The 20,621-nt window shown below is 42.7% G+C and overlaps 4 protein-coding genes and 1 long non-coding RNA gene across 19 annotated transcripts; 3 read left to right on the top strand and 2 right to left on the bottom strand.

Moving 5' to 3' along the window:
- The first annotated feature begins 245 nt into the window (after window positions 1-245).
- LOC129598494 (uncharacterized) lies at window positions 246-2,755 on the top strand. 6 transcript variants are annotated; one of them, XM_055496419.1, is made up of 7 exons: window positions 248-336; window positions 718-750; window positions 984-1,066; window positions 1,246-1,443; window positions 1,495-1,575; window positions 1,802-2,164; window positions 2,427-2,755. In XM_055496419.1, exons 4-7 carry the CDS (start codon window positions 1,412-1,414, stop codon window positions 2,590-2,592), a joined length of 642 nt encoding a protein of 213 aa, XP_055352394.1. In that variant the 5' UTR covers window positions 248-336; window positions 718-750; window positions 984-1,066; window positions 1,246-1,411; the 3' UTR covers window positions 2,593-2,755. The 6 variants fall into 6 exon arrangements, 5 of the variants coding, with proteins under 5 accessions (XP_055352393.1, XP_055352394.1, XP_055352392.1 ...); XM_055496418.1 differs by having other exon boundaries at window positions 246-336; window positions 718-1,066; XM_055496417.1 differs by having other exon boundaries at window positions 261-750.
- On the bottom strand, window positions 2,652-4,536 carry LOC129598493 (probable histone-lysine N-methyltransferase set-23). 2 transcript variants are annotated; one of them, XM_055496415.1, is made up of 2 exons: window positions 3,873-4,536; window positions 2,652-3,733 (listed from the first exon to the last, which is right to left on the bottom strand). In XM_055496415.1, exons 1-2 carry the CDS (start codon window positions 4,239-4,241, stop codon window positions 2,783-2,785), a joined length of 1,320 nt encoding a protein of 439 aa, XP_055352390.1. In that variant the 5' UTR covers window positions 4,242-4,536; the 3' UTR covers window positions 2,652-2,782. The 2 variants fall into 2 exon arrangements, with proteins under 2 accessions (XP_055352390.1, XP_055352391.1); XM_055496416.1 differs by having other exon boundaries at window positions 2,655-3,733; window positions 3,897-4,532.
- On the top strand, window positions 4,528-12,859 carry LOC129598492 (alpha-mannosidase 2-like). The gene is made up of 12 exons (XM_055496414.1): window positions 4,528-4,701; window positions 4,835-5,584; window positions 6,140-6,287; window positions 6,767-6,938; window positions 7,179-7,676; window positions 8,014-8,191; window positions 8,296-8,495; window positions 8,660-9,203; window positions 9,495-9,755; window positions 10,311-10,839; window positions 11,126-11,610; window positions 12,401-12,859. The coding sequence occupies exons 2-12, from the start codon at window positions 5,135-5,137 to the stop codon at window positions 12,554-12,556; spliced, it is 3,621 nt and encodes a 1,206-aa protein (XP_055352389.1). The 5' UTR covers window positions 4,528-4,701; window positions 4,835-5,134; the 3' UTR covers window positions 12,557-12,859.
- Window positions 12,860-12,975: 116 nt separating this feature from the next.
- LOC129598528 (uncharacterized) lies at window positions 12,976-15,985 on the bottom strand. 2 transcript variants are annotated; one of them, XR_008691709.1, is made up of 6 exons: window positions 15,803-15,985; window positions 14,789-15,687; window positions 14,382-14,683; window positions 14,024-14,084; window positions 13,658-13,860; window positions 12,976-13,282 (listed from the first exon to the last, which is right to left on the bottom strand). It is a non-coding gene; the product is annotated as an uncharacterized LOC129598528 (long non-coding RNA). The 2 variants fall into 2 exon arrangements; XR_008691710.1 differs by having other exon boundaries at window positions 15,823-15,985.
- On the top strand, window positions 15,331-20,191 carry LOC129598526 (inactive non-canonical poly(A) RNA polymerase protein Trf4-2-like). Of its 8 annotated transcripts, none has more exons than XM_055496483.1 (5): window positions 15,331-15,997; window positions 17,439-17,491; window positions 17,925-18,344; window positions 18,430-19,172; window positions 19,395-20,191. In XM_055496483.1, the coding sequence occupies exons 3-5, from the start codon at window positions 18,275-18,277 to the stop codon at window positions 19,980-19,982; spliced, it is 1,401 nt and encodes a 466-aa protein (XP_055352458.1). In that variant the 5' UTR covers window positions 15,331-15,997; window positions 17,439-17,491; window positions 17,925-18,274; the 3' UTR covers window positions 19,983-20,191. The 8 variants fall into 8 exon arrangements, with proteins under 8 accessions (XP_055352458.1, XP_055352465.1, XP_055352463.1 ...); XM_055496490.1 differs by lacking the exon at window positions 15,331-15,997 and having other exon boundaries at window positions 17,133-17,491; window positions 19,395-19,552; window positions 19,641-20,191; XM_055496488.1 differs by lacking the exon at window positions 15,331-15,997 and having other exon boundaries at window positions 17,134-17,491; window positions 17,925-18,082; window positions 18,232-18,344.
- Window positions 20,192-20,621: the final 430 nt, after the last annotated feature.

Below are 20,621 nucleotides of genomic sequence, written 5' to 3'. Positions count from 1 at the left end.
ACAAATATTTTTTTACGGTGTGAAATAATGGAAAATTTTACCGGCAGAATTTCACCTTCAACGTTTTCTGTATAGTGATAGGTGCTACTTGTCGGAAGTGCAACGAAATCCAGAAACGTTTACTCACAGTGCAACTCAAGGAAAATTGTAACTAAATATGCAACCGGTTTCTACTGAGCAGCCATGCTGGGAAACAGGAAATATAATAATGTAATCGCTGTCGATCGACGCACCGTGCCCAGCTTGCCGCAGCACGTTTCTCGTTGTCGGGTTACTCAAGCTGCTCCTTTTAATACAGCTGTGTAGAGTTGTAGTGATGTTACTGTTTGCAAACTGGTGAGTCCCATCAGTGCATACAGTACGGTAATTGGGTGCTGTGTTTGTCCGAAACTGGAATTGCGCCCGAAAAGTGAACTGCGTTTCTTGCTCTGTAGTGTAAAGTATCTCATCTGTTCGTAAGCGCGTTTACAGTTTTATCAAGTTCTGCTTCCGTTTTATCGTTTACAGTTTTATCAAGTTCTGCTTCCATCGTTACAAGAGAGCGCCTTACGCCTTGTAGAGAAAAGCACTTTTTCTTGGTTTACGCGTGCGTGCAGTCCGTTAGTCGAGCTCGCTGACTAAAAAGGGAGTTAAAATATTGCGGTTTGAAATGGCAAAGGAAATGCCGAACCCGTTTGCAGATGTGCCAAATGAAGTTATTTTGGAGATCTTTTACAGGCTGGACGCTGTTACCTTAAGAAGAATACGACGGTAAAATCGACTCCGCGCACGATCGCCGCATTAATATGGTTTTCCACTTCATCAGCGATTATACTCGTCCAGTAGTACTTACCTCATTATTAATTATTGTGGCAGTGTAATGGCCCTACTTGATAAATCGAAATTTAAACCTATTTGATGAAATGTAATATCGACCTCGTGGTCGTGTCTCATAATGGAAGCTTAGCCTTAACAATTACCGGCGTTTAATTGGTTTTGTTTAGTGTATGTCGCAACTGGCGCAAACTCATTGATGATCCATCATCCCACATCGATGAAGTTGCGTTTTTTACCTTGGAACCGGCGCGTAAGTAAACTGTTCAATTGTGAACTGCTCGGGTAGTATGCGATGTGCGGTAACCATATTATGTATCATCAATAAACTGTATCCGATCACGAAAATGTATTGTAGTGGTCATTACTGAAACAATCGGAGATACCTATTAACATAATAAAGTGTGCTGTTTTTACTTCTTTATAATACAGTTCACCATGGTCTGGACTGCAGCTGGATGCGGATCGTGCCGACGAAGCAAGAATCCGTGCATGTCAATCTGCGTGCATTAGTCCAAAAACGAAGGAGATCATTTTCCGACCGGCTGATTCCGGCGCCGCATCGACAACGTCTTCCTTTTCATTTTGGCACCATTTCATGGATGAACTAGCTATCCACTACGATAATCTGTACGATGGAAAAAGAATTTAACTGCAGAATGTGTCTGCAATTTTTAGTAGTCGTTTTGTAGATTTCCAGAAAAACAGAACGACGGGACACAGGATGCCAAAAAATTTAAGAAAGACGAAACACAGTAAGCAGTAAGTAGATTGCGTTTTACTACGGTTTTAGCTAGCAAGCACCGTAATGAAGTTCTGGCTTGTGCTTGACTTTGTCTACCGACAGTCACGTTGTTTACCATGCTCTAGCCGGTAGTAATTCACATACGTACGGTAAAGTACAGTTTGGTACAATGAATAATTATGTGATCACAATAGCCCGCAAAAGGATGCAATAATGGTATAAAGCTAAATTATGTCATTGAAGGTATTCGGATGAAATGCCACCATTGCGAACCATGACCTTTATCAATCTGATCATTCCTAAAATCGCCCTTTGCTGGATCTTTGTCGCTCCGTCCACTGTTCGCAACATCCATTTGCGTATGGCGACACTGTACGGCGAATTCGAGCGGGAAAACTGGTTCACACTTACTTACTACTGGGATGATCGCTGGTTTGACACCAGGAAGCAAGATGAGCTGGAATGGGGCATCTGCTGGGATGACTACCGCTGGTTTTCGTACATTGCCAGATTTATTGGACCTTTGAAACCACAAGAAGAAAGGACATTGCTAAAGCTACTGCGTGATGAAAAAGTCAATACCACGATAAAAGAAGAGCTGGAAAAGTAATCTTCCCTAGCTAATTATACAGATTATGCATAAATCATACAGTATTCTGGGAGTTGGTAGAAATACTGATACATATAAAAAACAGGTGCACACTGCACACTACTCAGCCGTCAGCTAGATTCGTAATACTGATGGTAGTTACACCACAGTACTATCATACTACCCTCTATATACTTATTAATACAAACAATAAATTTTATCTCCGTGATAATTATCGGTATTCGTACATCCCGACCTAATGTTTGGTCTGGATTTCAGTCGGGACGTTTTGGATTCCTTGTCTGATGGTTTTTGGGACGAATTTCAGACTATCGACAGCAGCACGATCGATCTCGACTGGATTTGTAAGTGGAATATTTGGACACAACGTTTCCTTTTGAATTTTGCCGGTATGCACAAAGAAGCAACTGGCATCGAAACTTGATCTGTAATGCAGCTCATAATGTCTGGACTCAGAATATGAAGGTGGCGGAAATATAATTCCAATCTTCTCACACAATGCAGTTCTTTTCGAAATTGCAAAATATTTCTAATACAGTGCTTTTTGTGCGAGCTGTATCTATGGGAAAAATTAAAGCCGCATTCCGTTTAAGAAGACCATCAAGACCATGCAGTCATGTAAACAAGTCTTTATTAAACGGCAAAAATCCACGACAGCACGGGGCTGAACATAAACATTTTTTCTTACTTAACACAATATCACAGAGATTTTTCCTATCAGCGGTTACACCAGAGACCGCACTAAAAAAATTCCCCTGATCATAGTCCACCGTCAACTCCTCTCCAGCCGGCACCGCCCGCTTTGTGAAAAAACACAGCACAGGAATAATCGTATCAATGCGCACCGGCAGCATAACGAGATTAGGATCACAGGAATGATTGATCATCCGTCCCCAGTTGCCCTCCTCACGCGCATCGATGCAGGTGGTCACGACGGCTTGACTGGATGACTCCCGCAGGGCGAACACGTACGTGTCGTCGGGGAATTGCTGCATACGCTTGTGTGCCTCCTCCGTGCTTATTAATTCCCCGGCGTACTCGCAGATGAACCTTCCAGGTGGGAGATCAATGGAGCAGCGCACAGCGAAGCCTTTATCAAAGCTGCGAAATATCTCCAGAAACTTCCACGTGCAATACATTTGTTCGTTTGAAAAAGGAATTACCGATGGGTCCGATGACAACAACGCATAGAGATATCTAGCGTATCCTACAGTTCGGTTTCCACACGGGAACGAGGTTGCACGTCGTGGTTTCTTGACAACATTACGATCAACATTATGTGGGTCGTTCACCAGCTCTTGAATGCAGGATGAAGCCTGGACGGCACAGCCGCACAGTCCTCCACATTCAATGATTAGTGATCCTTTTCCGGACAAGTATTCGGACTTCAGCAGGCCATCGTGATCGTAGGAGGAAGGAGTGCGCGCTAGGCACTCGCAGGTGTCGAGGCAACATTCCGGATTCGGAGATGATAGAGATTGGCACGTGCATCCTACGAGGTACGTTTCCAGCTCGTCTTTATCGCTTTCAGATAGGCTGCTATGGGGAACTGCGGAGTAAATAAACTAAGAATGCAAACAAAGGAAATACAGAGGTGTGCAGGTGAGTAAGAAATGCGCTTGCACAAGTAATTCCTATCCACTACGGACGAGAAGGGAAAATCTGATCTCGTTCATCACTCATCAGGGGTTCGGTATATCGTACCTTGCAGTATCTTGATGGACTCACCTGCACGTCTTGTGGCCACGATTCCATATTCATTTTGAACGAGAAAACTTTTAGAGCATCAGAATGCGCAGTAATGCGCGATCTTAACAACTTAACAGAAATATATTCAAGGATATTGTAATATAAAAAATCACAACGCAGTGGCAGAAAAAGGATACGCGGATCAACGAAAATGTTTTTGTTGGCCTTTTTGCGATCTGCAGATTCTGCTGTTGCCCTGAGGCATCTTCCGGAAATGAGATGTTTTACGAACAATGCACGGCAGGGGTAAACGCTTAAACGGTTAACCAGCAGTGCAAAATAATGGAAAATAACGTGATGAAAGTCGAAATTAAAGTTAGACATATAGTGAACTCAATTTCAAATGAAGTTCTACTACAGTTTTCTTGATATTTTTTTAAAATATCATTAACGATTTAAGAAAGCTTAAAGAGTGACACATTGCACACAGGCTGAAAGAAATTCAAAGAATGAACTAAAGGATTATGCACCGTCGCGACTCGCGGTCGGTACCAGTAGGCGGCTGCAATAAAAGGTCCGCGGATCGGATCGATTACTTACTGCATTTTCGACGTCGCCATCTGTTAGGTATACGTACCCCTATGCATCCATCATGCTGTTTGCTGCTATCCGAAGCATGAAACGTGGAAATCAGCCGCGTATAATTTTTTATTGTTAAAATTAATGTTAATAGCAAAAAAATTGTGGCTTTGTGGATCACATATCCGCTCTTCTTATTCAAATGCCTTTTTTTATTTGTATCTTGTAAAATTCTGCAGACCATAATTTGGACTATTTGCAATACGTAAGTGACGGTTTGTATCTCGTAGACTCGTAGTTGCAGAGCTTTGCCACTAGAGTGACTGCCTGCTGCGGTTCTCGTGAGTCGTGATCCCTCACCGTACTCTACAATACTTGTTTTTTTGTATTATTACCAGAACCCGACCAGAACTGCCAGTTGATCGACGTCCTGCTCGCATGTGATCTTTGTTTGATCTCTTTGGAAGTGGTTTGGTGTTTATTTCGTGGAGTCAGAAGATTCTTGCAGATTCGAAGCATATCTCGCATCCTTCGGAGTTTTTGATAGCGTTACCAGTCAGTGTTCTTGGTTGCGAAGCACCACTTGTCACTTGGCGATGTCGTGATTGCCCGCAACCACAGTCCGTTCTCTTGGTCCACTGCTGTGGATCACACTGCCATGATTATCTGTGATACGGCACGCGTGTATTTAACCCGCCATGACGGTTCGTCCTAACGGCCTCTTCCCCAGCATGCGCGTCTCCACGGCCTTCTTCTACGCCATCGTCTTCGTGGCCGCCACGTTGACGCTCTACTTCATGCTGGAGCTCATGTCGTCACGCCGCCCCAGTCCGGCCACCGAACTGACACCCTCCGATAAGCCCATTGTGGCGCAGTTGGAGGAGAAGCTGGCGGCGGTGGAGGCGACCATCAAGAAGAACCAGGAGCTGGTGGCGGGACTGCAGGCCAAATTGTCGTACATGCTGCGCGAACAGGTGCCTGTGGTGCAGGAGCATCCGGTGACGGACAAGCGGACGACGACGCTGACGACCCGCGAGCACAAAGTGCGCCCGGAAGGAATGGTGGAAGTGGCACGCGTCGCGGGAGTGGAGGGCAGTGCGGACCAGTGTCCGGCGTTGAAATGGACCATGTCGAAAGCCGATGTTCAGGTGAGCAACTCATACACAGCAATTTTTTACCAAATATTTATTATTATTTTTTTATTTGGTTATTATTAATTATTTATTTTATCACTGCAGTTATTTATATTTTTATTAGCTATTTCCTAGCTTTTTCAAGGGTCTTGCTTTTTTGTTTACGAATTTCTGGAGTTTTAACGGTGTACGCACAGTTGCATTAGGCAGGTAAAAAATCTCGACAGAAAAATTCTTTCGCACGATATATGCGCTGCAAAAAGTCGGCATTAGATTTTCTAGTAAATTATTTACTTAATTAACTACAGTATCTATTTGTTAATGACGCAAAGAATTACAGCAGTACATAGAACAGACTGGTCATGAAGCCTTATAATAAAATAGCCGATTTTTTGTCTGCTGGTGCAAGCCGAGAGATCATACTTGGTTACACGATTTATATCCATAATATAAGCTCAGGAATATCTAGAGACTGATTATAGCCTATGTGCAACAGATTATTATAATGATGATAGTGATTGCTGCAGTAAAATGAATCCGAGACAATGCGTGGTACGAGTACCTTTATAGATGTTGAAAGCTTACGACATCATTCCTTTCGACAATCCGGATGGCGGAGTATGGAAACAGGGCTGGAATGTGTCATATTCCCCTTCGCAGTGGAGCCAAGATCGTCCGCTTCAGGTGTTCATTATCCCGCATTCCCATAACGATCCAGGTAGCTTCGCGATGCACTAAAAATTTCATATGGCTGTTTTCCGTGCAGGATGCTTTTTTGGGTGTCTTGACAAAAACCTTCCGACTGTTTTTGTTCTTGCATAGACTTACGATGATCTCGACAAGTTGCCTTTTGTGAAATATGTCGGATTACGTTAGTCCGAACAGTTTGATTTGGCGTTTGGCAAACTTAAACTACAGGATTTCATGCTTTAGCAGACAGTTTCAAACCAGTGTTTTTTTATGTTTCGGGGTATTGCAGAGTTTGTGATCGTGTTTTGATGGTTTGTTTATAGTATGCAAAATTTTACTGAAGCTGTATCTGGTTCTATCTTTTTTATGTGCACATATTGTTGCTAATTTTCCCATATTGCCGTAGACGACGTCACAAGTACTGTATTTTTTGATATATTTTCAAATTACGTAGTACTGTATTGCTTTACGTTTGCTTTAATATTTTGGTTTTCTTTTTTCGTCTAGGCTGGCTTGAAACCTTCGAGAAATATTATGAAAAGCAGACCAAGAATATTTTTGATCTGATGGTGAAGAAGCTGCCTGTGCATTCCAAAAGGAAATTCATTTGGTGTGAGATTTCATACCTGTCTCTCTGGTTTCAAACCGCTTCCGAGGAGCAGAAAAACGTGTTTAAAAAGTAAGTTTTCCGCGAGTTACCATTTCGATCCCTGCAGACTATTTTGTTTCTCTTTATATCTAGAATTTTTGGCCAGACAGTAGTAAGCCGAATGATACGGTGAAATCCAGCAAGTCAATCCGATAACGAGCGAACTTAATATTGTGATTCGTGTGAAGAGCGTAAATCGCAGTGATTATTTGTACTTAGACAGCGACGCATAAAATGGAAATATTATATTGTTAAATGCTGCCTTTGCAGGTTAGTGAAGGAAGGTCAAGTGGAAATTGTCACGGGTGGCTGGGTGATGCCAGATGAAGCGAATTCGCACTATTTTGCTCTAGTAAACCAGTTGGTGGAAGGCCACGAATGGATCCGCAACCACCTCGGTCCGCATGTCGTCCCGAAGAACGGCTGGGCGATCGACCCGTTTGGATTCTCCCCAACCATAGCCTATATGGACAAGCTGATGAAGTTTGACGCCATGCTCATCCAGCGCGTGCACTATAGTGTAAAGAAATATCTGGCCATGGAACGGGCTTTGGAATTCCACTGGCGACAGAACTGGGATCAGGAGGGGAAAACGGATATCTTCACGCACTTAATGCCGTTTTATTCCTACGATATACCGCATACCTGTGGGCCTGATCCGAAGATCTGTTGCCAGTACGACTTTAAGAGACTACCGGGAACGGGCAGGGTATCATGTCCATGGAAAATTCCGCCGCGCGTTGTTTCGCAGGCTAACGTTCAAGAACGGTAATTTGGTATTTTGTAACTGTAAGAAATCGTATCTTCTGAATTGTAAGAAATCGTATCTTCGGATATGTATGTTTGGGTCATTCCCTTGCTTGACCTGGGGCTTTTAAAAACCCACTGTAATGTCGTTCTTGTTTGTTGTCGAGTATGCTATATATCTACAAGGCATACGTTTACTCTGTAGGAAATTATTAGGAGTAATCGTGCGCCATACAGTGGTTTCGTTTATTGTAACACTCATTCGCTTGTCATTGGGGACCGGGTCCAGCGTCGTTGTTACGTCGAACGTCCACATAAAAAACCGGTTATTCCTTTAATTTTTTTCGCATTTTTCTAGATCTGAAACGCTTTTGGATCAATACCGAAAGAAATCGCAGCTGTACAGAACGAACATACTTATGGCTCCACTTGGCGATGATTTCCGTTACGATACTTCATCCGAATGGGATCAACAGTACATCAATTACGAGAAGATTCGGGATTTTATTAATTCCCATCCTGAGTATAATGCTCAGGTGAGCCGTTTTAGAAAGAAATGTAACCAGCAGTGATTTGCATTGTATTTAAGGTTGCGATTAATGATTTCCTGCCATAATTCCGAATTTTATTCCCTTTGTAGTTTGAGTTTGGGACACTAAATGATTATTTCACCGCGGTTAAGGAGGAAAGTCTTGACAGCAACGGGAGCAGTCTGGCGTTTCCCACTTTGACTGGCGATTTCTTTACCTATGCGGATCGTGATGATCACTACTGGAGCGGTTATTACACAACACGTCCCTTTTGGAAAATGATGGAGCGTACCCTGGAAGCTCGTTTACGGTAAGAGAAGAAGAAATGCCGCTTTCAGATGTCATTTTTGCCTCTGTTATTGGTTTGGGGGTGTAACACTTGTTAAGCTGATTATGTAGAATATTTGAAATAAGATGTGGCAGCGAAAAAATTCTACCTCACTTATAAAAATTATTAAAATGTTTTCTTTTTAGGGCAACCGAAATCGCATTTGCTATGTATTTAGCCCGCGCTGAACGCCGTAAACAGTCCTCCGAAACCGCTACCATCGACGCACAGCTGCAGAAGCTAGTCCAAGCCCGTCGCAACCTGGCCCTCTTCCAGCACCATGACGGCATTACGGGCACGGGGCGCTTGCACGTCGTGATGGACTACGCCATGAAGATGATCGGAGCGCTGGATAACTGCGGCCAGCTGCTCAGTCGTTCTTTGTCCTACCTGTTAGCTACCGAAAAGAAGGACGATTCAGAATACGTACCTGGTCCCAAATTGCGCGTGACGGAAGTGTTTCAATACTTCAATCAGCCTTCCCGGAAGGAGCGATTGATTGTGGATCAGAGTGGAATGTTTGTCGTGGTGTCGAATTCGCTGGGATGGACGCGATCAGAAGTGGTGACGGTCAGAGTAAATAATCCGCGAGTCGCGGTGGTGATGATGGAGAATAAGAAGGTTGTACCGGCGCAGCTGAGCCCCGTGTGGGTTGGTAAGACGGAGAAAGTGGAAAAGGAAGAGTTTGAGGTAAGATTGTTTCCAAATAAAAAACATTACTCGTATCAGCGATTCTTTTTCTTTTTTCGGATGTCGCGTTGCTTTTTGATTCCTTAGGGATTTTATTACGCGATGCTTATTGGCTGATAGTCATCGGAACTTGCGAAATTTGTTTATCATTACACCGCATCCAGTATTCTGGAATTTCATTTTTCGCTGTTTTCGTTGTTTAGTATTTGCTAAATCTTTATACGCTGCTTTTGGCTTTGCCGGCGACGCTGATAAATGCTCATAGATGTGACTGTTTTCATTGGCTTGCAGTTGACATTCATTGCGACGGTGGGAGCACTGGGTGCCGTGACGTACATGGTCGTGGACGAGAAGGCCGTGATCGCTGGCGATCGAGGCCATACAACAACCCATGTCGCTACACCGGCGAAGCTGGAGGTGTTTTTGAACGACGTGATACCGGTTGAAAGCAGTGGAGTTTTTGCTATACAGAGTTCCAAGTACGCCAGCGGCTACAAAATTGAAAATGACCACTTCATCGCTGAGTTCGATGGTCAGACTGGCTATCTTCAGGTAACGGAACAGTTTATGTCTAAACTATCGAAATGTCGTTGCTTTCAGTTTCAGCTGTTTTCATAAAAATAGCTGTGTTTAACCTGCAACGTGTCGTGCCATGTTTGGCGTCACTTTAATCATTTATTTAGATAAATAGTAGTTTGAATTTAAAAAAATTAGCGCTGGTTCTGGTTTACATGGCTTGAAATGATTTACATAGATCATAATATCGTCTTATTTGCTGCTTTACCAAACAATTCCTGATTGTCATGGATTCTAAAAACACACAGGGGAAAAATTTGTAGTGAAACCATAAGAAAAAAATTGCCTTCGCGTTCACTCTACATGGAATTAAGTCAGTGAACAGATAAATGGATAAATACGGTTTGGTGTAATAATGTGGATTGCTCCGAGATCCTTCTGGTCTCCATAATATATTTCCGTCATATTATCTGATATTCACTATATTCATGCACAATATTATTGACTGCTTTTATTTGAGTTGAATTATTTTTTTACCAGGTTTATCGCTTGCAGTAACATTGTTTTGTTAGTATCCTCTTGGTGTTGCAGAAAGTAATCCACAAAGAAAGCAGGCTAACATTCAACACGCGAATCAAGTTCGTCAAATACGGCACCTCCAGCAAACCCGATAAAAGCGGCGCTTATCTTTTCCTGCCGGACGGAGACGCTGTCGACTACGTGCCCCAGACGGAGAAGGGTGGTAGAGTCCCGGTGATCCTTCGGCTCGTGCGCGGACCCCTTATTTCCGAATTGCATGTGGTCATGACTGAAGTGGTGCACATTGTCCGCGTGGTCCATTCGCCCGGTGTAGATGGACAGGCACTGATGGTGGAGAATCGGGCGGATATCACACGGCAGTATAATTACGAATTGGCCATGCACATCCAGACGAATATTAGCAATAAGGACTTAGTGACCGATCTCAACGGATTCCAGTTGATTAGGCGGGTAGCGCACGCTAAACTGCCGCTGCAAGCTAATTATTATCCAATGCCCACGACGGCATTTTTGGAGGATGAGACGGCTAGATTAACAGTGTTGACCGGCCAACCGCTCGGTGTGGCTGGACTTCAGAAAGGTCTGTTGAGAATGAACTTCTCCGAAACGAAACGTCTTTCCAGTATTTGCATCGTTCTGCAAAAATAAATTATAAAGTGCATCTTAGCTTGTTTGTTTTTGGTTTCTATGATTCAGTATACTTACTGTGCTTACTTTTATTTAGAGGTTGAAGCCTAGTTGCGAGTGCTGACTTTGCTAAATGGTTGCAAAGAATAAGACTTTGTTACCAAGTTAATGGCGAAAATCATACATTAACGCAATTTCGCGCCGACCAGTAGTGTCTCTTCATGTTAGTCTCTGTGCAGGTGCCTTGGAAATTATGCTGGATCGTCGCTTAGCGCAGGACGACAATCGCGGCATGGGCCAGAGCGTGGCCGACAATGTGCCGGCTACTCCCAGTTTCTTCCGCCTGCTTCTGGAACCCAATCCCGGACAGCTTCCTGCAAAGAATTATCCACTTCTCTCGTTATCCGCCTATCACGCATGGCATTCCTTGTTATATCCTATGGCGACGCTGATGGCCGAAAAACCCGCAGAACCAGTCTGGTGGGCGGATACACTGGTGGGAAATGTCAGTGGATTGGTGGGCGACCTTCCGTGCGATGTGCATTTGGTGGGTGTGCGCACGGCGGTAGCGGCGGAGACCGACGACGGGATGGTCTCGGCTGGGAAACAGGGCACGGGCGAGTCGACGGAAGGGCCGACGGCCCTCTTGATGTTGCACCGCGGTGCGGTGGATTGCCGGGGACGCACGGCGGGGGTACGGTGCTCCATGGTGGCTGACGGGAAGGTAAATTTCAAACATTTTATTCCGGGTATTAATAATTAGTCTGGATGCACGGAGTGGATTTATTCATTGTTTTATTAGAATATTAGTAGCTGGGGTACAGAAATTTCTGAAATTATTAGTTTAATCTTGTTGCAGCTTTAATGGCTGAAGAAATAAGCTTTAAGCAGAATCGAGAAAAATGCACAAAAAACTAGAATTGTAATTTGATACGATGGCCAATGGCCATTATGGATTATGTGGTATCTGGATATACTGCCACATTTTGTGTCATTTTTTCATCGTTAGTGGTTGCTGTTGACCCATTACGCTCCTATAAAATCGTTTGCATGCAGTTTTATGTAATGACAGATTGAAACTTTAGTTAATGTATTCGTAGCATCGTTTGGTGACAGTATGAGTGTTAAATGCAGCGTGGCAAAACGCCGTGTTGCTGGGACTGCCGAATGTACTTTTAATATGGATAGCGTATCTATATTTCCTTTGTCTGGATTTCCAAGCGTCACATACCTGATACATGTACCACTACCGGTAACTGCGAAAAGGTCTAGGGTAGTGAATTATGGCAGTTCACAATTTGTGAATTACCGAAATTAATTCGATAATTACGGTATGATTTACGCTAACACCATGCGTACTTGTTTAGCTGTGACTGCTTAGTACAGTCACCCGGGTGTTTGAAACACTCTACTAAATGTCCATGAGGTTTAATAGATTTAATCAGTAGCTGACTTCTTAACCTTAATATGTGCATTTGAATATGAAAATAACTTGGTGCTGTTATGGTTTGTAGATTAATCTGAAGACAGCCTTCACGGGGCTGTTCACCTTCCCGTACGTGGAAGAAGGATCCCCATCGCAGTTGCACAAAGGACAGTTGCTGCCGGCGGATGCCACCGTCATTCTGCAACCGATGCACATTCGGGCTTTCCGGTTTCCCTTGTTGTAAGGAGAACACATTGCGTCAAAAATGCTATCGTGATGGTTTCACTCATCAGTTGTTTTATGATTGGATTGTTGAGATTGAAAATGCGTGTTTGTGGTGTGATTGTGTATAAATCGCCTTTGTCATTGCCCAGTGTTAAGTTATTTTACAGATTTGCCTTTTATTTGTGTTGAAAAAAGATTTTTTAGTCATGACAAGACTTATTTCTGCACTTATGCTTGAAATTTTTTGTGTTGAATTTTGTACGTATTTTTTCTATTGGATGTTGACGAAATTAAATTGGACAGCTGTCATGTTTACGTGGTGTTTGCTGCTGATTTATGGAAATTTAGGAATCTGATTTTTATAAATTATGTGGCTCCAGGTTCGGCGCATATGAATCGTGATTCGTGACTGTACGACTAAGCAAATAGTGCCAAATACATCTTGTTTGCAGTTTTCTACGGAAATATTGACGATTTTTCTCGAATTATTACAGTTGAAGCTGTTGCATTGTGTATCTCTAAACTGCACGTTTAAAAAGAGGAAACACTCGTATTTTCAAGCATTAAGTAAGTAGTAATTAGCAGGTGCGGGCAGATTTTTTCGGTTTATTCTGATCTTTGCTTGTGGTTTCAAATCTTTTGCATCTTTTCCTGGCGTTTTCAAATATTTTTCCTTAACGTCTGGCAATTTTTCTCGAGGCACAGGCTTCCCTTCGGGCGTTTAGCCGATATGTCATCCGTTTAACTGTGTACCATAACAATCATTACCGGTTTAATAAGAAAGAACTTAAATAAAAAATACACAGAAGGTAAAACTACTTATTCCTGAAGTTTATAATATTACAAAATATTGATGCATATATGCCACTTTTACAGATTACTGCTGCGTACAGTATTGTGATGTCGGTTTGCATTGCATTAATACGGCTGTACGAACAATACTCCGGCACGTCAATAGTCAATACCCTCAAGCAGGATACGCCAGGAAGCAAATTTTTTGTACAAAAAGGCCGTTAATGACCATTATTAAATATGGTATGAATTATATGAAGTACTTACAGTCAAGACAATTTTAATAAAGTGTGCATAGCTGACGCAAAAACAGCAATTGTGAACTGACCTTTTGTGAAATGGGTGGATAACGAAGTTCCGGTTGTGGAAAGAGTTCGATAAAGCGGCCGGGGTCACATTTGATTCGCGGTCGGTAGCTAGGCACATCACCACGTGGAAAAGCATGAACGCACGTGGAACGTGGAAAAGCACGTGGAAACGATGCGAGCGGAAGAATTGCTGGAATAACACTTCGTTGACTTTCCATACAGTCTAGTAAAAGAAGATTGTTACTCGTATAACTTAAAGGTACAGAAACTAAGAAGCATTCTTTGTACTTGTACCTACTGTACTGTAATTTGTATCTAATCTGTTAAAATTCTGTTTGGATATTTTCTATATAAACATTGTAGAGTAACAGCGCTGTACAGTTTACCTCAGGATCAGCCATAAGACTTCGCTTTTTGGCTGTCAGACGTCATTGGGTTCAGGTTAACCTAAAGATACATTTAGATATATTAAAATACTAATAAGTACCGGCTTCTAACGATAAATATCTTAATCGAATGGTGCAGTGTAAGTAAATAAATTCTTCTTCTATCGCAGATTTTTGTGCCGCAAAAAGGAAGTCATGGGGTTAGCCAAATTCCCATAAATCGCTTGAAATATTAATAAGTGAAAGATTTTCGGGAAAGTAAAATACTGAATCTCATCTATGCTTGCAATGGATCTATACATGGACGTTGAAAAGGTCACGCCATCACTTGATACCATGTGCGTGCACTGAAACATACTTGCCAACCCAGTTGGTGTGACTGTGACGCACGTTCCGAGTGCGGATAGGAGCTGTCAACGAAATGGTCCATTTCACTCTTAAAAATGACCAACCGCGGCTGCTGTCGTCTCTCTTCATTCTCTTCGGTGGACTAGAGCTTTATTTGTTAAGGTGCCAGTGCGTCGTGTTCGCCATGTTCAGGCTTTTTATACACGTGGTCTTTCGTCAGGTATGGTTTCTTGCTTATCATCCCAAAATCATCCCAGGTCACGCTCTGCATGGCTGAGCAAGTTCGTCAATGTTGTTTTGTCCTTGTCCATCCTGTAAGATTCGCCAAACTTCTAGTGCCTACTGTATGTGCGGTACTGCATTAAGTTTTTAAATCGCGATCTTCTATGTGAGCAGATCAATAAGTACATTACTTACGGTACATATAATGTAGCATTTGCTTCTGCATGCTTGGTGATCTGTCGTACGCGTAACAACGCTGCAATTGCTGCACTGTAACTTGCAACAGTGCATTAAAATTAGCTTATTTACATAAAAAGTATTTTCTGTATCGTTCTATTACGTCTTAATGAGAATTTGTATTTCTGTTTTTGAACAGGGCAACGACAAGCTCAAAGATTTAACAACTGCTGCTTGCGACAGCCAAACCATTTTTTCGTGATCAAAGCCAGTACCAGGAAGCCTAGAATAGCGGGAGCACAACTATAATAAAATTATTATAAAACAAAACTGCACCCACAGTACCATCCGTTTTTGTAGCAGTCAATCAGAAAAAACCTTCCCGACCTTTAGCCGGAGTACTTGTATATAACTGCTGGGCAAATAGATTCTTTGGTTATGTTTCAATATCTAATCATCCGAAATTCCAACAGAAGCTATCTGCAGGCTGATCTCGTTCTGGCAAGGTATAAATGCAGCATGGGAAAATATCAAACTTGTGTGCCCATTCCTACTATCAGTACCAACGATAGCATTAACCTGTCGCATGTCGCTGTGAGCTCATCGATATTAGCAAAACTACTTAGTTATGAAGTACATTACTTAAGCTAAGTTTGTACTCATATCATTAACAATCAGGCAACGAAGACCAAGTCAATAATAATACTGGCTGTACTGCATCGATTCTATCATTTCTATGGCACAGTGCCGGCATGATGGGTCTGCACGAAGAAATAGAACTTTTTATGCCGCTCTTCACGCCGAAGGAAGGAGTCTCCAGGCGACACGATGCCATCCAGCGAATCACGATTATTATTACTTCAGAATTCCCCGTCGTTGGAGTGGAACACTTCGGAAGCACCTTAACCGGCTTGTATCTGCGAACAAGTAATATTGATATCGTGGTGACTTTGATTGCAAGTGATCGTTTTGCGGACTCCGCTGTTTGGTAAAATACTTTGTACATGCAACACTCTATGTGCGAGCACATACAATCCATTTCTACGATGCACCTTGGATCCACTGGAGCCCGATAAAGATGCCGCTGCTTCTTCAAGACGCGGAATAACTGCATTGAGAACGACGTTCCGCGAAACGCATGATATACTGGAACAAGCGGTGAAGAATTCTGTGCTCACTCCCCGTACTTTCTTCGATATCCTATTCGAGCGTTATAATTACAAGCATGTAAGGGCACAACTAAACTCTGATATTTGGAATCTGAACCCATGAGCATGATGTTGGAACTGATATGTAGTGTCATCAGGTCTAACATCATGCTTTGTTTTGGTCTCTCTTTGTTTTCAATGATCTCGGCTTCTACCAATCCAATTTTGCAGCTGGAAAGTGTTACAGAATCCTCTCGTTACTGCGGGTGATCCTAAATAGTCGACGTTTGCGCGTGCTGAGTTCATCAATGCCAGTGGACACTCAAAAGCTTGTTACCATCGATGCCATGGGCTTTTTACAACTGGCTTAGCACGAGTTATTTATTTGCACGTTGACAAGCTACTGAGTGATTGATCAGAGACACATAAACGTCGACCTTTTATGTCACCAGCTGCATTAGAAAATTCTATAGCACTTCTTTTCTATCGAATCGGATAATAAAAACTGAGTTTACTGGCCAAAACATAAGTGCAAATGCCGAGACCATGACACAGATAAAAGTGTCGATATAATAACAGATCAAATTTGCTAACCTTGACGCATGCTAAAATTTTTTACAATCAACCGAACACTTGGGAAACAGTACAGAACGGCAACAGTACGAAGCGTTCAAGCATTCAAGCAAGGCGTTCTGGCACTGCAGTTTTCGTAGAGTGAACAACGGTTTGCTAGAGTCGTAATACGAGTCTAAAAAACGCTTTTTTGTTACTGTGTGGGAATTACATTGTAACTTGGCGTGGAGTTCATGATTTCGTTTTATTTAATGCAGGACTTAAAAAATTAAGCTGTCAAACAGTGACATTCCTGAAGTACTATATATTTTAAGAACTCCCTTGTAAAGCTTGACCTTTCCTATACTGACCTACTCTAACTATCCTCTAGGACTGCTAACGATAAGGAACGTAGTATTTATTTAAATGGTACATAATCATAAGTTAAAAGGATTTCGAGTAAGTGTGTATACACACATACACACTTGCAAGAACGCCATTATCTGGTTCTGGTACGCAACTCCTTCCCCGGCCTCTTGGCTTTCTGCCTTCTTCGGTGTGAAAATATTATTAAATTTTTCGGCGTTTAAAAAGTAGCATGCTTTTCCAAACACTTTACTGAACTGCAGTCAGAATACCACAACAAGAAAATGGTGGTTATAAACTGAATAACCCTGCATTAGTAATTCGTGTTCCTTGCGTTGTGGAATTGTGGGCGATCAGAAAAAGCGAGATAACGCACGTCAACACATCTCAACAATTCTTCATACTGTATAGACTATAGCCCTAAGCTGTCAACAAACCTGATGGTGAGTGACACTGCACTGCCAGTGACTGCAGCACTAGCACGACCATCTCAAACAAACACCGCGTCAAAGCAAAATAAACACTGGCAGTATATATGTAGTCTCCACTTGAAAATCGCTGCTCTTTACCTCGGTTTTTTCTCATTGTAAGTCTTTTTATAGTCGGATGCCTATAAAAGCGGCACAAAAGATAGCAAAGGAGGCTAAATCAATCGGTAAGCCAAATTAATTCCATTTTTTTTGGAGCATTGAAATTTCTTCGTCTATCAAGATGCGATACTTCTACGTTATGGTATTATGCTACTAATCATAAAAATATTTCAATGACTGTCTGTCTGTCATGATAGGCAGAAGTACGGTACGTATACACGTATGCACCAGACCTGGACAGTTAGTAGTTTTAACCATTTAACGCAATGAGAGTTTTTTTATTTTTTCATCTGAAGAAAAGTGTACTTCATTATCCTTAAGCCATATTGAGTGGTCCTTCGAATTAGCTCGCGAAGTACTTTCACTTTCCGCACAGCAATCGCCACGCTTTCAAATTTCCTAAAAGATGCAGATGATCTTCAGCTGACAACAAATTGCCAGTTTTAAATTGGTGTTCTCTTATTTTCATTTTACCAGGCTAACCGATTTCGCTTTCAGAACAAAAGGAAGAAAGAAGGAACCGCCGCAAAGAAAGAAAGAAACACCGCTTTGTAATTGGGGCAACTGGTCCAGATTTTTTGTATAAACTATACTGCATAGATATCGTTTTTTGGGAGATTTCTCTGATAATGTAATGTCATGCAAGTCTGAAGCAGGTAGTCAAGTACGTTGTTATATATGTATTCCCTAAAACAAGCGATAATTTATCGGAAATACCAAGTGTGAAATCGAGTCCTTTTAGAGATTTTGAAAACGAGATGATCGCTGTACTGCCACGTCTAACCGTCTAAGAAAACTATTCTAGAAGTGATCGGTTTGCAACCGGAGTCGAGATGCAGATGACATAAATGGACAAAGAGAAATACCACCGCTCATATCCTGCATACTCGTACGGGTCGTACCGGTACGGACATCGAGGTACAGTGCGGCGGTTTCTGCTTTCTAACTCTGGTATCGCAAAAGTATAATGCACATCAGTACGACCACTGTGTCTGCTTTTTAGATCATGCTCGAATACAGGAAGGAAATCCCTGCAGGCGCACACCAGATCGCATTGGATGGCATCGCTCTGATGACAGACATCATCAGCATCCAGACATTTTGCCGTCGCGTCAATCACGACATGATGCACAACGAAGGTCGCCAAAACTGCAGAGTGTTGTCGGAAGTGTGTCGCTGGGAGAAAGGTATTCAAAAACCAGTCATCATCATTCTGTTTCGTTGAAAGAAATTACGAGCGACACGAAACAAGGCAGACCGGAACTGCGTGAACCTTTAATCACAACTCGTACACGGGAACAAACGAAATCATCTGCAAGCCAAAACCACAAAGAGAGCCCTGGCACCGATGTGAATAAAAACGTGATAGTGGGACGATACAGTGCCGGGATTCAAGGTCTGCACGAGGAAATCGAAGCCTTCTACGCCGAAATTCATGCAGACGGCAAAGAAGCGACCAGGCGACAAACTGTCATCCAGCGCATCACACAGATCATTACTGCGGAGTTTCCCGGCGTGAAAGTGGACTATTTTGGAAGCACGCTCACCGGCTTGTTCCTGCATTCCAGCGATATTGACCTGGTGGCTGTGGTAAACATTCTTGTCGATCCCGCTGCATGGTTACGAGGTTGTTATTTGGCGCTGCAACGACATTCAGAAGTGCGATGTACGGAACAACTGACAAGCGCTAAAGTTCCTGTAGTGAAGTTTGTGGATGTTAGCACGGGAATTAAAGTGGACTTATCGGTTAGTTCCTGTGATTTGCAAATTTGTACTTGAACCTTTGTTCAGTTTGTTGTATCTCGTCAGAACAGTAGTGGTAACAGTTTTCTTGTCATGGTCGGCAGACTCGGCACTCGGTAACCGGTCGTATTGGAGACACTTGGTTGCAGTACTGTACGCCCGGAAGCGTGACTTTGTTTTTCAATTAAGAGAAGCATGTTTCTCATAATATTGTTGCGCTTGCAGTGCATACCACTTTACGGTTATAATCAAGGCGTGGCAAAATCTCAGTGGATTAAATCTACCATCAGCCGCTACCCGCTGTTACCCAAACTGGTCATCGTCGTTAAGGAATATCTTCGTCGACGCAATCTCCACGAAATCTACCATCGCGGAATCAACTCGTACGTGGTCAGTTTGATGGCCATCAGTTTCTTCCAGCACCATGCGACCGGCAACAGTCTCGGAAGTCTGCTGCTACGCTTTTTTCAGGTATATGGCAAAGAGTTTGATTTTGACAAACACGCCATAATTGTGGCGGGAAATGGTCAGATCATATCGAAGTCAGACATGCAGAGTAAATTGGGCATGAGGGCCATTAGCACATCGTTGAGCATCCAAGATCCGGTAGAGCCCGCGAAGGACGCCGCTGAACCGTCGAGACGAGGCATGGATGCAGTGAAGCGGGCGTTCGGCGAAGCGCATGATGCATTGCAACGAGCGGTGGACAGTTCAGTGCGTGCCGGGGACACTGTCAGTTTCCTGGATGTGATCTTCGATTATTACAAGCATACATTGGCCGGCTCTGCGCATTTCGGTCGTCGTTGTTTTTGATTGTACGTTTCTAACCTATGGTGTTGCATACTATATAGTAGATCCATGTACATGTACATTGTTCGATGCAACAAGTGTGCGATAAATACCATTTATGCTGTAATAATTTAATATCATGTTTTTTGCATTACTTCTTCCGCACTGTATTAGAGCAGTACCATCTAGCTGCCGCACATTAAAAAAGATTTTAATGGGCAATTGGGCATACGCCAAGCAGTGGCAACAATGTACGAAAGAAAAAGTGTGGAGTCCCTTTAAGATCAGGACTGCATTTGCGTTTCTGTACATCAGGCACACATTGAATTGTGTTAGTCTGTCAAATCTAGTAAGTACTATACAGAACTTTGCAGAACTATACACCACAAGATCATGGCAGCTCTGAGTCCTGTGACCAATTTATGCAAGCCGGGAAGGGTGGTGGAGAGGGAAAGAAAACGAAAATGGCCTGCCGGGTACAGAAATTGGGCCCGGCACGAGGTGGTGCCACGTAATTGTTGTTACTGCTAGTAGTACTCTGAATTAGCCTAAAGTGCTGCATACTTTTCTGTTTACGCCAAGAAAACGTCATTATTTGAGGCTATCCCGAGACCCGATGAAATATGCAAAATGGTACGTAGTACGTACGTGTTAAACACCAAA

This window comes from Paramacrobiotus metropolitanus, unplaced genomic scaffold (assembly GCF_019649055.1).
Source record: "Paramacrobiotus metropolitanus isolate TYO unplaced genomic scaffold, Prichtersi_v1.0 Parri_scaffold0000124, whole genome shotgun sequence".
Classification (NCBI taxonomy): domain Eukaryota; kingdom Metazoa; phylum Tardigrada; class Eutardigrada; order Parachela; family Macrobiotidae; genus Paramacrobiotus; species Paramacrobiotus metropolitanus.
This window is presented reverse-complemented; position numbering and strand designations above follow the sequence as displayed.

Coding starts and splice junctions, on each gene's coding strand:
- LOC129598494 (XM_055496418.1), top strand. CDS start 1,412: ATGGATGAACTAGCTATCCACTACGATAATCT. Junction 1,576..1,801: donor AAGACGAAACACAGTAAGCA/GTAAGTAGATTG, acceptor ATGTCATTGAAG/GTATTCGGATGAAATGCCAC. Junction 2,165..2,426: donor ATAAAAGAAGAGCTGGAAAA/GTAATCTTCCCT, acceptor TCTGGATTTCAG/TCGGGACGTTTTGGATTCCT.
- LOC129598493 (XM_055496415.1), bottom strand. CDS start 4,241: ATGTCTAACTTTAATTTCGACTTTCATCACGTTATTTTCCATTATTTT. Junction 3,734..3,872: donor GTCCATCAAGATACTGCAAG/GTACGATATACC, acceptor TTGCATTCTTAG/TTTATTTACTCCGCAGTTCC.
- LOC129598492 (XM_055496414.1), top strand. CDS start 5,135: ATGACGGTTCGTCCTAACGGCCTCTTCCCCAGCATGCGCGTCTCCACG. Junction 8,192..8,295: donor ATCCTGAGTATAATGCTCAG/GTGAGCCGTTTT, acceptor TTCCCTTTGTAG/TTTGAGTTTGGGACACTAAA. Junction 10,840..11,125: donor TGTGGCTGGACTTCAGAAAG/GTCTGTTGAGAA, acceptor GTCTCTGTGCAG/GTGCCTTGGAAATTATGCTG.
- LOC129598526 (XM_055496483.1), top strand. CDS start 18,275: ATGGACAAAGAGAAATACCACCGCTCATATCCTGCATACTCGTACGGG. Junction 18,345..18,429: donor GTACCGGTACGGACATCGAG/GTACAGTGCGGC, acceptor TCTGCTTTTTAG/ATCATGCTCGAATACAGGAA. Junction 19,173..19,394: donor GAATTAAAGTGGACTTATCG/GTTAGTTCCTGT, acceptor TTGCGCTTGCAG/TGCATACCACTTTACGGTTA.